At 57.0% G+C, this 13907-nt stretch overlaps 1 protein-coding gene across 1 annotated transcript; it reads right to left on the bottom strand.

Annotated features, from left to right (window-relative positions):
- Nucleotides 1-6328: 6328 nt before the first annotated feature.
- On the bottom strand, nt 6329-8333 carry NAT16 (N-acetyltransferase 16 (putative)). The gene is given in 5 exon segments (XM_072751276.1): nt 6329-6967; nt 6970-7052; nt 7054-7190; nt 7990-8158; nt 8218-8333. Coding segments are annotated over 5 exon segments (747 nt in total). The 3' UTR covers nt 6329-6725.
- Between the last annotated feature and the right edge of the window lie 5574 nt (nt 8334-13907).

Below are 13907 nucleotides of genomic sequence, written 5' to 3'. Positions count from 1 at the left end.
CGCCGCTGCCGCCTTATAAAGGGGAGAGCGCAGGGTCACGTGGGCTTGCCCCGCCCCATTGACGTCAATGTTCATTCATGGGGAAGCGGGCGGGCGCCTCGAGGTGGGGGGCAGCCCGGTGATTGGAGAATGTGTTCCTCTCCCGGCCCGCGCCTGCGCGCCGGGAGCCTCGGCTGGAGGGGCGTGCGCTAGCCGAGCACCGGGGAAATGAATGAATGAATGAATGAATGAAATCGCTGAGGCGGGCGGGGCAGGGGGCTATGAATGAATGAAGGAGGGACGAGGAGAAAAGGATGAATGAATGAATGGGAGAGTGAATGGAAGGGTGGATGCAGAGACGTTGCAAGGCGGGAGGGTGGGTTACAGAGCAACTTGCAGCTGCGGGAGCCCGCGTCGCTGAGCCGAATATGATGGGGGCACTCCCAGAGTCTGACTGGGCATCAGTAGGAGATCCATACTGGGGAGGGGGAGGATAAGGATTCCAAAGCCGAGGAAGGGGCTGGACTCCCCATTCCCCGACCGCACGCACGGTCCATGGGGAACACACCCAAGGACGGCGTGAACCCGAGAGAGGAGGGACTGATCTGCGCGCCTGCGGGCGCTGTTCGCGGACCTGCGGTGCGGGGTTCCGGCCCTGGGCCGGGGCAGATGGGTGAATCTTGCGGTTTTGGTAATCCCGTTGGAAAGGGTCCGAGTCGGAAGAAAGGGGAAAGGCTGAGGATGTGTATGCCTCTATGTCGTGTCTGTTCACAGTCGGTGCGTGTTTGGAGAAAAAGGTGTGTCTGTCCTTCTGTCCAGCTCACTGTAGCTTATGTTGGTGCCCCGGCTTGCTCCTTGTCAGCCCACCTCTCTGCACCCTCCTCCTGCTTCTTTCCCTCCCTCTGCTTCCCCCCAAAGGACGTTTGGAGGGCGAGAGCAGACCAGGTGGGGAGGGGGTTGCGCAGGTTGGGGGGGGTGACTCAACTCCAGCTCTCTCCACTGCTTAAAGGGAAGGTTTGAACGCGTTGCGGAGGGGTGGGGGTGGGTGTGCAGCGTCAGAGATAGCCCCTCTCTACCACCAGACCCCTTGTCCGTATCTCCTGCCAGAGGCGTTGGGGTTGGGGGCTTGGACAGCTGGGGGGGGGGCGATGACGCACAGATTGCGCAAAGAGAATCCATCAGCGAGCCGGGTCCAGTGAAGGGAGACCAGCCCGTGGGCGGGGGTGGGGGGGAGGACGGAAATGGGGAGGGGTCAGGGGAGCAGCCACTGCAGGAATGAAGGGGAGGAGGGAGGCTGGAGGGGGCTGCGGTGCAGGCAGAGAGCTGTGCGGGGGCGTGGGCAGGGAAAGGGGGGAGTGACAATGACACATGCCAGACACACAAGAACTGCGGACACAGGGGTGCCTGTGGGCACACGCAGGGCACCCGCACCCTAAGATTCTGGAAACCGAGATAAGGGCTGTCTGTCAGGGGTGCAGGGACTCTTTCAGAACCAGTCCTCAACCCCCTCCTCATCACTTCCTAGCACTGACCCTCCTTTGCTCTCTTTCTCTCGCGCGCGCTCTCTCTCTCTCTGTCACACACACACACACACACACACACACACTCACTCACTCACTCACGTGCTTTCCCTCTATAGCCAGCAGTGGCTTCTCGGTTCCATCAGTGGCTCGACTTTCCCAGAAGAAAGCCCATCAGCTCTGCAGGGAAAGAGGTGGGGAGGAGTAGAGAGAGAGGAAAGAGAAGAGATGGGAGCAGGAGAGGGAGGGAGGAAGGAAGAAATCTGGAACAGGTAGAAGGAACAGGCTAAAGGAGGAGGAAAAAAACAACAACAACAACAACACAGCACTGAGAATCAAGGTGACTGTGGAAATAGCAAAGAAAGCAGAGAGAGGAGGGGGCAGCCGACCCCAAGGCTGTGCCTCTCCCGGCACCTTCAACACGCACACAACTATCTAGGACCACTCCTTAACCTGGGGGCTCCTCTCATTCCTCTTTCTCCTCCTCTTCTTTTCCCCTTTATCTTCCCAGCTTGGTTACAGTGAGCAGTAGGATGGGGAGGGGGTCACGTTACCTTCCCGAGGAGGATGAATCAGAGAGATGGCTCAGACATCTGGAGGGGGGAAGGGAAGCCATCCAAGAGAGAAGGAAGAGAGGAGGGAAAGAGCCAAGGGGGGCAGACTGAGAGGCTGATGGGGTTCACAACTAAGTGTGAGATGAAGGGAGACAGGCACCTGGAAAAACGGTTTGTGTTCCTGTAGGCTTTTGTACATGCATGAGCACCTATGTGTGCATGTACATATATATGCATGTGCGTGTGTGCACATGTGCAGAGTTCAATGAAACATATGGGGGGGAGAAAGGGAACTGGAAGACCAAGTGTGTATTTAATCAGATAGATTGGATGGGCATGATAGTGTTCCACTTTAAATATAAAATCTTCTCTTGCAATCTGTGTGGCCATGTTTTTGCCTATTTCCAGATGTCTTTGTATGAGTGTCTGGGGTTTCCGGTACTTCTGAGTGTCTATATACCTGTGTGGTTGGGAGACTTTGAGTGCATCCAGTCTGGGAATCTGCTGATGTCTGAAAAATGAGCCTGGCTTTATGTGTCAATAGTGTGTGTGTACGTGTGGGTGTGTGTGTGTACACACATGTGTCTTTGTGCATTTCTCTGGATCCTTCCATGCTTTTTGATTTATGTTAGAAGTTATGTGCATGTCTCCATGTCTTTGATCTTGGCTGCCCCTCCCCCACATTCACTATCTCTAGATTGCTGTGCAGTAAAGCCACTCATCTGCAGCCCCCAAGTTCCAGTCCTTGCCCCCCTGTTTTCAGAGTGTTCCTCCTTCCATCCTTCCCCAACTCTTCACCCCTTGCTTCCTCCTCTCAGCCCAGAAGCTCAGGGGAGCTTCTCAGATGCTGACATCCCAAGAATCTCAGTCAGCATGGAGTGGGGGACGGGGGCAGCAAGATGGATCCCGAGGCACTCAGGGCAATAGCCTTGGTGATTCCACAATCTGGGTCATGTCCGCATGGACTCTGAATCTCTGAGTCTGTTTCTGCCTCACTTTATCTCAGTTCCCTACCTGGGTCTGCTCATTCACACACACCCCACCTCCCAGAGATGTGCTGTGCCCTTCATACCCTGCTGCCTCTAGGGGTTTCTGGAACTGGGGACAGTTGCCTGGAATTGGTAGGGGAGGGAGATGGCAGGAAAGATAAAGAATGGAGAGCCAGTGCTAGTAAAGGCAATGCTGAGATGGAGACCTGGAGGGGATGCCTGATGTTTGCTTTGAGTTATTTGTATAAATCTTTCTCTCTGTCTTTGTTTCTGAATCTCTCATACTCTCCAAGAGGGCAGCAGGAAAAGATGGGGTCCAGTGGAGTAGTGATCCAAACTGAAGATTTGGAAAGCCAGGGGAGGGGGGGAGAAAGAGCATTGTCTTTTCCCTGAGAAGCTTTGGAAGAGAAAAAGAGGGCAGGGACTTGGGGACCCCGCAGCTCACCGTCCCCCCATCTTTCCCTTCCCCCCACCGGTGACTCACCTCTGCAGCCTTTCATTGCGTCAGCCATTGGGGGACAGGCAGGGAGGGGGGCACTTTATGAGAGGGGCAGGGGTCTCCACTTTGACCTGAAAGAAGGTACTGAAGGTCCCCCTGAAAATGGCCCAATTAAAAAGCGTCATTGCCCTATTGCCTGCCCAGCCCAATTCAGTAGAGTGGGGAGGGGACTGAGAGGGGCTGGGGGCCACTGATGGGTCTGGGAATGATAAGTAATAATAAGAGGGCACTCACCCTGATTTTCAGTTCCGGGGTCCCATTCTCTCTTGCCCCCACCCACTCCTGAGTGGGGGATGGGAGACCCAGCAAGCCGGGGGAGGGCAAAGCCGCAGAGATGCAGAGATGAGTCACCAAGAGAATGAGAGAGAGAGAGAAAGAGACAGAGATGAGATGAGGGGAGACACAGAGATAGTTTCTGGAGAGATTGAGAAGGAAAACACACACGCCATGAAGGTGATAGCCACAAACTAACCAGAGAAAGCAAATTATGTACTTTCATAATCCTGAACCAGCCTCCTCCAGACCCACCTGTCACACACAAACATACTATTATTCAGAGTTACACTGATATTCTGAGACACACCCACTTACACAAACACAATATCACACCTAGCCTGGCAGTGTCATTCGGACACATGCTGAAGATGTGACCAGGGTAATGGAGATTTGCGTTGAGAGCCCTCGTTCCTTTCACATGGGATGGTGGGAGGGGGTAAAAACCCTGAGGGAATGTGACTTCAAAAATCCAAGATGCGGTTTCAGGGACTCAAAGGCTACGCCTTGCACACACGACGATACACAGTTGTCCTACCTCCCCATCCACACATACAGAGTAACATATCAAGCAACGTCCTCATCAAAAAGCCCCTTGGAGTACCTGATTCTGGGGTACACCAGGCACGTTGTCCCGAATACATCCCACCCGGACACCCTGGGACTCGTACACACATGTACAGAAACGCAGACACACAAAGACGCCCATGGACACACTCACACGGACGGTAACCACCTTGCGCTGCCTCGCCTGCGTCCGTGAGTCCTGGCGCCCCCGCGTGTTACTTTTCGGAATCGCAGTCTCCGGCGCTCCGGAGCTTGGCTCCGGGGGCGGGGGGGGGGGGGGGCGGTGCCCATGCTTCCTCCACCTCCTCCCTCTTCTGCGCGGTGCCCACCCAGGAATCCGGAAAGCGGGCGCGCTGGCTGAGAAAGCCCGAGAGCTGGGAGTTAGACGCCTGGATTGTGGGGCTGGGGGAGGCCGGTCCTGGATGCCAAGGGCAACTTGGGAGAGAAGCCCATAGAATTTGGGTAGCCCCAGGCTCCCAGGTGCAGTGGAAAGCGAGACCCAGGCTTGTCAGGGCGCCGCGCAGCTGCCCGCCTCGCTTCTGAGCAACTGCTTCTTTCTGCCGCCTGGCTGGGGTGGGGGTGGGGGCGCGCAGCGGCCAGCAGCCCTCTCCAGCTCCAGGAAGTCATTAGCCCCATTGCCACAGGGCTTAGAGATCCTCTCTAATACAGGCTGCTGGGGGAGGGGGGGAGGATAATGCGTCTCATCCCTCCCCCACTGAGAAGTGAAACAGACACAGAGGGTGGGCTAAGGGTCCGTTTTATTGCAATACAGCCTCGGTTGAAGTGACAGGGAGGGTGGCAGCATGGCCAGGCGCCGAAGGCAGCCAAGCAAGGCAGTGCAGCACAGCAGCAAAACCGGAACTGGGGGAAGTGATGAAGCAGCCGCGGGCCTCTTTGCCCACCTTCTTTCACCTCCAGATGCCCTGCTCTGCCCGTGTCTTCAATTCCATCCCCAGCGCCCCCTGTGCTTGCTGTCAACAAATCCCCACCAATTGTGCATCACCCAACAAGAAGTCCAAGCACTCATGGTCACAGAGTGGGGATCTGAGGCATGCCCGGGGCTTGGGACACCTGAATTCTAGTCCCTGCCAGGCTCCCAGCTACTTTGAATGACTTGGGAGTCACTTTGATCTTTGTGAGCCTCTGTGTCCTCCCTCGGTGGTAAATGTGAGGATCCAGTGTAGGAGACAGCGCTGTGCAATTGCAGCTGTTACTACTTGCATTCAAATAGAAAACTGCCAAAGTCCAAGAAGCATAAAGGAACCAGAGAAAGGGAGGCACGTCCAAAAATATCTGGAGGTGGGGGTTCCAGTGGCGCTAGAAGGCAGCCTGGTTAGAACTGGAAGACAGCCCCATACTGGGCTGTGGGACCTGCCCACCTCACACCAAACTCTCCAGCCCGACCTCCCTGGTCCATGGCCTGGTTCAGGCCACTGGTTGGGGGCATGGGAAGGGGGCTTTAAAATAGCAACAGGAGGGATCCCTGGGTGGCGCAGCGGTTTGGCGCCTGCCTTTGGCCCACGGCGCGATCCTGGAGATCCGGGATCAAATCCCACGTCGGGCTCCCGGTGCATGGAGCCTGCTTCTCCCTCTGCCTGTGTCTCTGCCTCTCTCTCTCACTGTGTTCCTATCATAAATAAATAAAAATTTAAAAAAAAATAAAATAAAATAGCAACAGGGAACAAAGTTGGAGGAAACCCGTCCGAGGGAGCAGGCTTGGAAAAATGCGTTAGGGGAAGGTCAACAGGACATTATAATTCTAGTTCATTTACAGGTGCTCTCTCTCCCTATTGCACACAGGGCGGATGATGAAGGGGTCATGGGGAAGAGGAATGGAGAAGCAGACAAATGGGCCATGAGGAGCTAAGTGTCTGGGAGGTCCAGGGAGGAGGATAGGAGCACAGAAAGAAGGAGGGAGAGGATGCAGAGGCACGGGAGTCTGAGAGGGAGGCAAGGAGCGGAATGCAGAGCAAGCTCTGAGAGCTTGAGAAGGGAGGGAGGAAGAAAAGTAATACGTGTTGGGCAGCTGGGTGTAGCACATCCCTCTGCCCCCTTTCGCCCCTGAGGGGGCAGAAGGGAGAAGTCAGGAAGGCAGAGTTCACTGTTAGGCAAGGGCGGACCGACCAGGAAAGGCTCATGAGCCTGGGAAGGAACCCATTCTTTGCCCGGTTAGGGGGGGAAAGGTGGACAATAGCAACGCAAGGGCCTCCCCCAAACCCAGCGGTTCGGATCAAGGCGTGGGCAGAAACACAGACGCAGGGTTTGGACGCGCTAGAGTCCAGATGGCAGACAGAAAGGTAGAGTAAACGTTTAGGGAGGGCGCTCCTCCGGGTCAGGGTAGTCTTCAGAGCCAGCAGCCGAGCGCCGGGTGGAGGGGGCGGAGCTTGCAAACGGTGGAGGGCAGGGCTTGCTGGAGATCAGTCCAAGAGGGCAGATCTAAAGTGCTTCTTCTCTCCCCTCGGATAGGAGCGGCCCTAGTTGTCGGCCTGCAGAAGTCAGTCAGCTGCGACCATAACTGGGGCGCTAGGAAAACCTGGCACATGACGTTGAGGCCGGCGAGACGCGGGGCCTAGCGGTGCAGGTGTCAGAAAGCTGGCTCTGCACCTGCGCGCCATGGCTGCCAAAGGCGTCGATGTGGCGGTAGCGCCACGTGCCGTCACCGCCCTGAGGATGGAGAAGGGGGCGTGCACAGCGTGAGCACTTGCGGGTATGCGCGGCTGTCCACGTGCCACTCCAGGCCCTCAGCCGCCAGCAGGCGCAGGTTGCTCGGCCAGTCCTGGGTGATAGCCCCGACCGGAAGCAGGTCGCGCTGCGGGAAAGGAAGGCGAGAGCAGGAGGTGTGCCACGTCGCCACCAGCCTCCAACATGGCCTCGGTGGGCAGCCTCGAGAAGGTGCCCGAGGCCCACACTCACACGCCCAGCCCAGCCAGTGGGGTTGAGATCTAAGGATGTCCTGCGGGGGTCAAGGGTGAGCACGGGGTGGACAGCGGGAGGCCTGGAGAGCCCAGTGCCTCTTGGCATCTTCACTCCCACATTAACATCCACGGGATCCCGGTAGGGCCCCCTCAGGAGGACCGACAGTGCCAGGCCAGGTGGCATGGGGTATGTGAAAGCCTGTGCCCACCCTCACCTCACCACCCCCCGAGGGTAGCATGGAGGAACCAGTTGCAAGGCCTCAGAATATGTACCTGTTCCCCAAGGATGGGGTCAGAGCCAGGGAGCCAGAGACGGGGGCGGGGGGGGGGGGGCGGTGCTGGGTCTCCGAGGGGAGTGGAAGGGAAGGGAAGAGATTAGTCCGTAGGATAGGGGAGACGCAGAGGAAGGAGAAAGGCTCAGGTTAGGATCTTTGGGTCCCTGGGGGAAGGCAGGATCGATAGAGGGGAGGCAGGTAACGGTCCAGCCATCTGGAGTAAGGACTGACGGTTTGACACCTCGGAGTCTGGGGGCTTTTTGACACCCCCTGGACAGAAGGGCCTGGAAAAGGACTGGGAGTGCGGGGGCAGGGCTCACGGGCGCCCCCACTCGGCAGAGCCAGCAGAGACAGCAAGCCGGCGACTGGGTGAGGAGGGGAGGACGCCTGGCTCTCTGAGCTCCCCAGTCCTTCTCACCTGTTTGGGGATAAGGCGGTATTTCTCCAGCTCCCGGAAGCCCAGCTGGTCATCCCGGATGAGCTGTGCCACCTTGATCCCCGGGTGCTGTGGCTGGACTAGCTGGGAGCGGAAGCGCTGCAGCAGCCGCGCCACACCCTTGCCATCGCGATCTGTGGACCCTGGCGGTTAGGGGGCCCTCCGCCCCTGCCAGGGCTCTGGGCTCACAGGGCTTTCTTCTTCCCCCACGTTGAGCGCTCCGTCGTCACAACCCCGGGCGCCAGGCCAGACCGGGGCCTGCCCAGGGAGATATCCTCAGCACTCAGGTCTCGAATTCCAGAGCCTGCAGAAAGACCATTCGTCATCTCGAGATGATCGAGATGGTCGGGTTTGGCTGGCACCCGGTCCCTGAGCATCGCCACGCCCCCTTTCCTTGGCTCCACCCCAGGAGCTTGCTACTAGTCCCTAGTCCCTGCTACTAGTCTCCTTAACTCCGTCTAGACCCCGTCCCCTGCTCACCGCGTCCGGATGTTCTCCATGCTCAGTCTACTCAGAGGTCCTGACCCCACTCTTGCTCTCACCTCTGGTCTACCCTCTCTTGACTGCTCTCTTCTTTTTGCGCTCCTGCCCCCAGAAACTCCTCAAAGGAATCCTCAAATACAGAAGCTCTCACCAGCCCCTCCCTCCGCTCCTCGGAGTTCCGTGTGTCCTCCATCCTACTCAGTTGCCCAGGCCCCTGGATCCGGACGCCAGACTCTGGTTCTAAAGTGGACTGGCTCCTCTTTAGAGCCCTCTAGACGAGGGCTAGGGGAGAGATTTGCCTCTTCTCCTTCCTAAGATCTATACTCACCCAAACGTGGTTCCCCCTCTTTTCCCCTGGGCCCTGCCGGTTCACCACTCCTCCGTTGCATGTGGCCAGCACCATGCTGGGATTGGGATCCGGAGCCAGCTGTGGTAGCGACTGGGAAGGTAGTTGAGGCCACTGTAGATGTTCCCTGAGATGGCCAGCACCTCCTCAAACTTCTGTTTCTACCATGAAGTCCAACGGCTCAGCCTTAGCCTCAGGCCATGATCTGGACCTGGGGTTGGCCCTCCAGGACTTGGCCTTGGCCTCAGACCCTGACTTAACCCCCAAGGTCTCAGTCTCAACCTCAGGCCCAGATTCATCTGGACTTGGCGGGATGTCTGAGTGTGACTCCACATCTGGATCAGCCTCTTTCTGGCTTAGGGACCTCTGAGCTGGCTGTGCCATAACTGGTTTCCAGCTTCATTATTCTGCAGAAAAGAGACAACCCGGTATTGTGGTTAGAGTCCCTGTTTCTACATGTGGCCCCTAAACACTCAGTCCCCCACAGCCCTTTCCTACACAAATACTCCTTCTCTTCTGCTCTCCACAGGGACCCTGGGAATACAGGGCCTCCAGCTCTGATCAGCTCCCAGAGCTCCCAATCCTACCCTGCTCTACCCAGAATACTCCTCAACAGTCACAACTCATGAACCCCATGAGCTCCTCAGAGACTTGCCTGAGATCTTTACCTCCACTTGCCCCCACGGACTCAGACAAGGGGCAGAAGGCCCTTGGAAGGGTAAAAAATTGAAAGACATCCCTACAGGGGATGTCTTAGGTGTCACCTTTCTAAGACCTCTGCAGGAACATGAGAAACCATCATCTCCACTCTCCTACAAAAGAGTTCCCTGGGAAAAACAGAGGGTTCAGTCCTTCCCCTTCCTACCACTACCAGTCACAATCCCAGGGCAAAGGGAGGGGGAGTAGACTCCAGATTTCCCCTCATTGCCCCCCCCCCCAGTACCCTCTGACGCATACATTCATACATAAGCCGCATACATTCATACATAAGCCGGAAGAGTAAAGAGATGGACAGCTCCATTAGAAAATTTAAAGTCCTTCCTCCCAGGCTAATCAAACCTGCCTTTCTCTTACTCCTGCTGGATTTTGTTCCCTCCTTCTCCATAGGGAGACCCGGCTCCACCTGAGGGCTAGATGATCATTTGGGAAAGGGCTCTGTGGGAGCTCTTGCAAACAAAATGTCCACAAAGATCACCCATGCCCCTCTCTCCTATTTACCTTCCCTCCAGAGAGTCTCTCTGTTCTCTCTCTCCATCTATTCTTCTTTCTAATTTCTTCCTATAATTCTTGCCCTATCTTCTACTCAAGACTTTCTGTGTCCTTCCTATTCACATTTTTTGGGTCAACTCCTATGGATCTGGCACCCTTTGGCCTCCAGCCCTTCTGTTTTCCCTGCCAGAGGCAGGGCCAAGAGAAAACCCCCTACCCATGTCCTAATGACTCCTCATTTCCAGACGGCTCTCCTCCAGACCAACCAAATCCACCAATTAAACCACTCTCTTCTTATTCAGCCAGTTATAATTTTCCCTTCACATAACCTACCTTAAGCCTCAGTAACCAACATCCCAGGAAATAAATATACCAGCTACTATCTGGGGGATGATATTGGTTTGGTTGGATTTTTGTTTTTGTTTTGTTAACAAGAACATGAGCTAGGTTTGGGAGAGGAGACAATCAATGACACCAATGAATTTAGGGATGGTCTTAGCTTCCATGCCACAAACACAGCCCGCATAAACATGGTGTGCTTGTTATACAGACATGGCTTCAAAACAGGAGTCCCATCTCCCTCTTTCTTTTCCACCTGATGCTGATGTCTAAGGCTTTCCCAGGTAATCCTTACCTGGACGAGGTAAGACAGCACCAGACCATCAGAGAGCAGGGAAGGACAGGCCCAGAGCATCTTAGAGATCACTAGAGACCATCAGATTCAAACCACTTCTTTCATGATGAGGAAACAGGCACCGAAGGAGGCTAAGACCTTGCCTAAGGTGACTCAGCTTGGGCAGAGCCAGGCTAAAAGTTAAGTTATCCTGGCTCCAGATTCCTTGTGGCAGGGTCTGGGAATGATGGGTCTCAGAGATGAGCAAGTTGGCTTGTGGCTCCTATCTACATTTCTAGGCAACCTCACCAGCTGATCACAGGACCCCCAAAAATACTAGCTGGTAGTTCTGTATAGACCCCAGCAATTCCCTGATGCCCCAAAAGGGGACAGAACATAAGCAACTTGTAGACAAGGACACATCCAACTAATTTAAGACATTAGGCTTCAGTTACTGTCCTTTGCTTTCCAGATTGAGGAGACTGTTTCCAAAGGGTGTGTCTACATCTTAGATAAGATTGTTTGTAAGGGGGTCATAGGAAAGAAAGAAGAGCTTGCAAATTCATCTCTCCCATTTTCTTCCTGGGCACTCCTCCACACCTCTTCCATTTGTGGGTGGTGGTGGTGGGGGGTGCATCGAGACAAAAGTTCTAAGTTCCTCAAATCCTGGGGATGGTGGGTGCTGGGAACAAAGCAGACTAGGGGTTCTAGGCCAAGCCAAAGCTGCTGGCTGGCCCTACAACCCTGGTTCCTCACTCCAATCTCTTCCTAACCTTCAGAACAGCGTCCTCCTTGAACTATCATTCCCATAAGGTGTCTAGGCAGAGGCAGCCCTGTGCCTCCAGGGCACTGTGGGAGATGTAGTTCAGGCATCTCCGGGACCCAACTCCAAGAAGAGGGGCAGCGTTTCCCTTACCCTCCACATTCTCGCATCCTTGGTTCCATTCTTTCAATCTTATAAATATGAATGACCACTCTTGGGAGGGGATGATTATTGTCCTTGCTGGGCATGCTGGGAGCCCCCCACTCCACCTCCACCGCACCCCACACACCTGAAATATTGATGCCCTTGAGGTCGACAGCTTCTCGGAGCTGGAAGAGGGAGGAGAGGGAGCAGAGGGAGCATTGAGCGGAGAGGCGGAGACAAAGAGACAGCAGCTACACAAAGCGCCCAAAGAAGAGAGCCGAAAAGACAGGAAGGAGACAAAGGCGGACAGGGTGATGCTGGGCAGGAGAGGATGGGAGAGGAGAGTGGGAGGAGGCACGGACAGAAACACAGACATGACACCTCGTGACTCAGGACACAGCGGATGCCAAAAAAGTCCTAGCGCTGCACCCCCTCCCCAGGGAGACCAGAAATAGAAAGCAGCGACACATCACCTTCTCCCCACGGTGTGCGATGGGGGGAAGGGGTCAAGGGGAGGAGAGAGCCAGAAAAAGAGTCTGGAAGAGAACAGAGACCTTGGAAACAGAGACAGGGGAAACAAGATGAAATGGGGCAGAGCCAGGGGATGCGAAAGATAGACGAAGGAGAGGTGGGGGAGTGCCCCAGAGCCACAGCCATGGATTAGGGGGCTGCACTGGAGAGTCTTTCCCAGTCTTCCCTCTTCACCTTTCCAGGAGTGGGGAGTGGGGGCGGCAAGCGGGAGGGAGATTCTGAAGGAAGCTGTCTACTTGGCAGGGGACCCCCTGGGCGCCAGGCTCTGGGGACAGGTGGGAGCTCAATGGCGACGGGGTGGGGGAAGGATGACGGACGGGAAAGTGCCTCCGAACATCTAGGCAAAGTCCCTGTCCCCGTTATCTAGGTCACCGGACCGGAGGGGTTGGGCTCTAGGGGGCGCAGCGGCTGTCTTCCCCTGGGGGGCCGGTGGCCTTCTGCTGCCCCCATTCCGCAGAGGAGGGGCACGCCAGCCCCCAGCCCCCAGGCCCGCGGCCCCCTACCTCGCCGGAGCCGGAGCCTGGGCAGGGATGCCGCGACTGCGGACAGCGAACTGGGCCGGGAGAGGGGTCACTTCGGAGCCCCGAGGGTCGAGTTCGGGTGACGCGCGGGGACCGGAGCAGCCCCGACTCGGAGTCCGAGTGCGGCTGTGGGGTCTGCCGCGGCTCAGTCCCTCAAGCGAGCGCCCGCGGGGAGCTTCGGGGTCCGGCGCTGCGGGCGCCTCCCGCTGCGTTGCTCTGCTGGGCCGGGCGGCGGCTCCGAGGGGCGGAGACCCCAGCGACACGGGGGAAACCCGGCCCGGATCTGGAGTGGACTCGGGGCGGCCTGGGGGCGGGCGGGTGGAGAGCGGGGGCGGGGGGGCGCGTCGGGGCCCGGGGGCCTGCGCAGCTGAGTGGCCTCAAGTGGGGCGGACGAGACTCCGCCCCTTGTCCCGTCCGGGGAGCAGGACCGAGGGTGGGAGGTGCCTTGGGTTTTGGCGGAGGGGGTACTGCTGGCTAAGTTACCGCCCCACGGCCCCCGCATCTCTAGCTCTGTCCCGGAACCTCCTCTCCTCCCCTTGCCGCACAGCTCCCCCTCCTCCAGAGGTCACCCTCTTGACCTAATCGCGTTCCCCCGACCTCCCGCTGCTAGATAAATCCGAGCGACTGGAAAGGGCACGCAAAGCCCCAGGGACCTGGTCGGAGAAACTGATAGAGGAAATTGGAAACCCTTGCAGATGAGGGTGCGAGGAGACCCTGGGAGACAGAAGCAGAGAGGCTAAAGGGAGCAGAGCAAGGCCCAGACCGCTCAGAAGGGCCACCACTCCCCGGGGGCGCAGAGTAGCCTCTTTCCGCGGGTGCACGGGCCGGGGAGGTGCACGGGGCCAGCTCACACTCAGCCTCTGGCCGCCAGGCAACAAGGCACCCCGCAGGGCAGCACGCAGAAAGACTCCAGGTACACCCACGAACCCATCTCCCGCCCCCAGCGCACGAACACAGACCTCTGCACGCACTCACGTCCTGGGGATCTGCGCACACGGCTCAGCATCCAGTGTTACGCCAGGTGGGTGGAGGAAGGGTGGGAGGAACAAGTGTGGACTTGGAGCACTACCCCCACCCCAATGAGCTGGTGGCCCAGGCTCTTAACTCCTGAGCACTAACAGCCCCCCCCCAAGTGAGATAAAAACCACTTGCAGTTCTACCCTGTAAGGAACCAGGTTAATGATGGATGTGAAAGTCCTATAGTAACCGTAAAGTGCTACAGGGAGTATTAAGGTCTGTTGGGGATGAGAGCCCGTCCCCCTGCCCCTCCCTCCAGGGTCTGACCGGCTC

Source organism: Vulpes vulpes, chromosome 3, assembly GCF_048418805.1.
Source record: "Vulpes vulpes isolate BD-2025 chromosome 3, VulVul3, whole genome shotgun sequence".
NCBI classification, from domain to species: domain Eukaryota; kingdom Metazoa; phylum Chordata; class Mammalia; order Carnivora; family Canidae; genus Vulpes; species Vulpes vulpes.
Note: the sequence above shows the minus strand (reverse complement) of the source record. Positions and strands in the feature narration are given on the sequence as shown.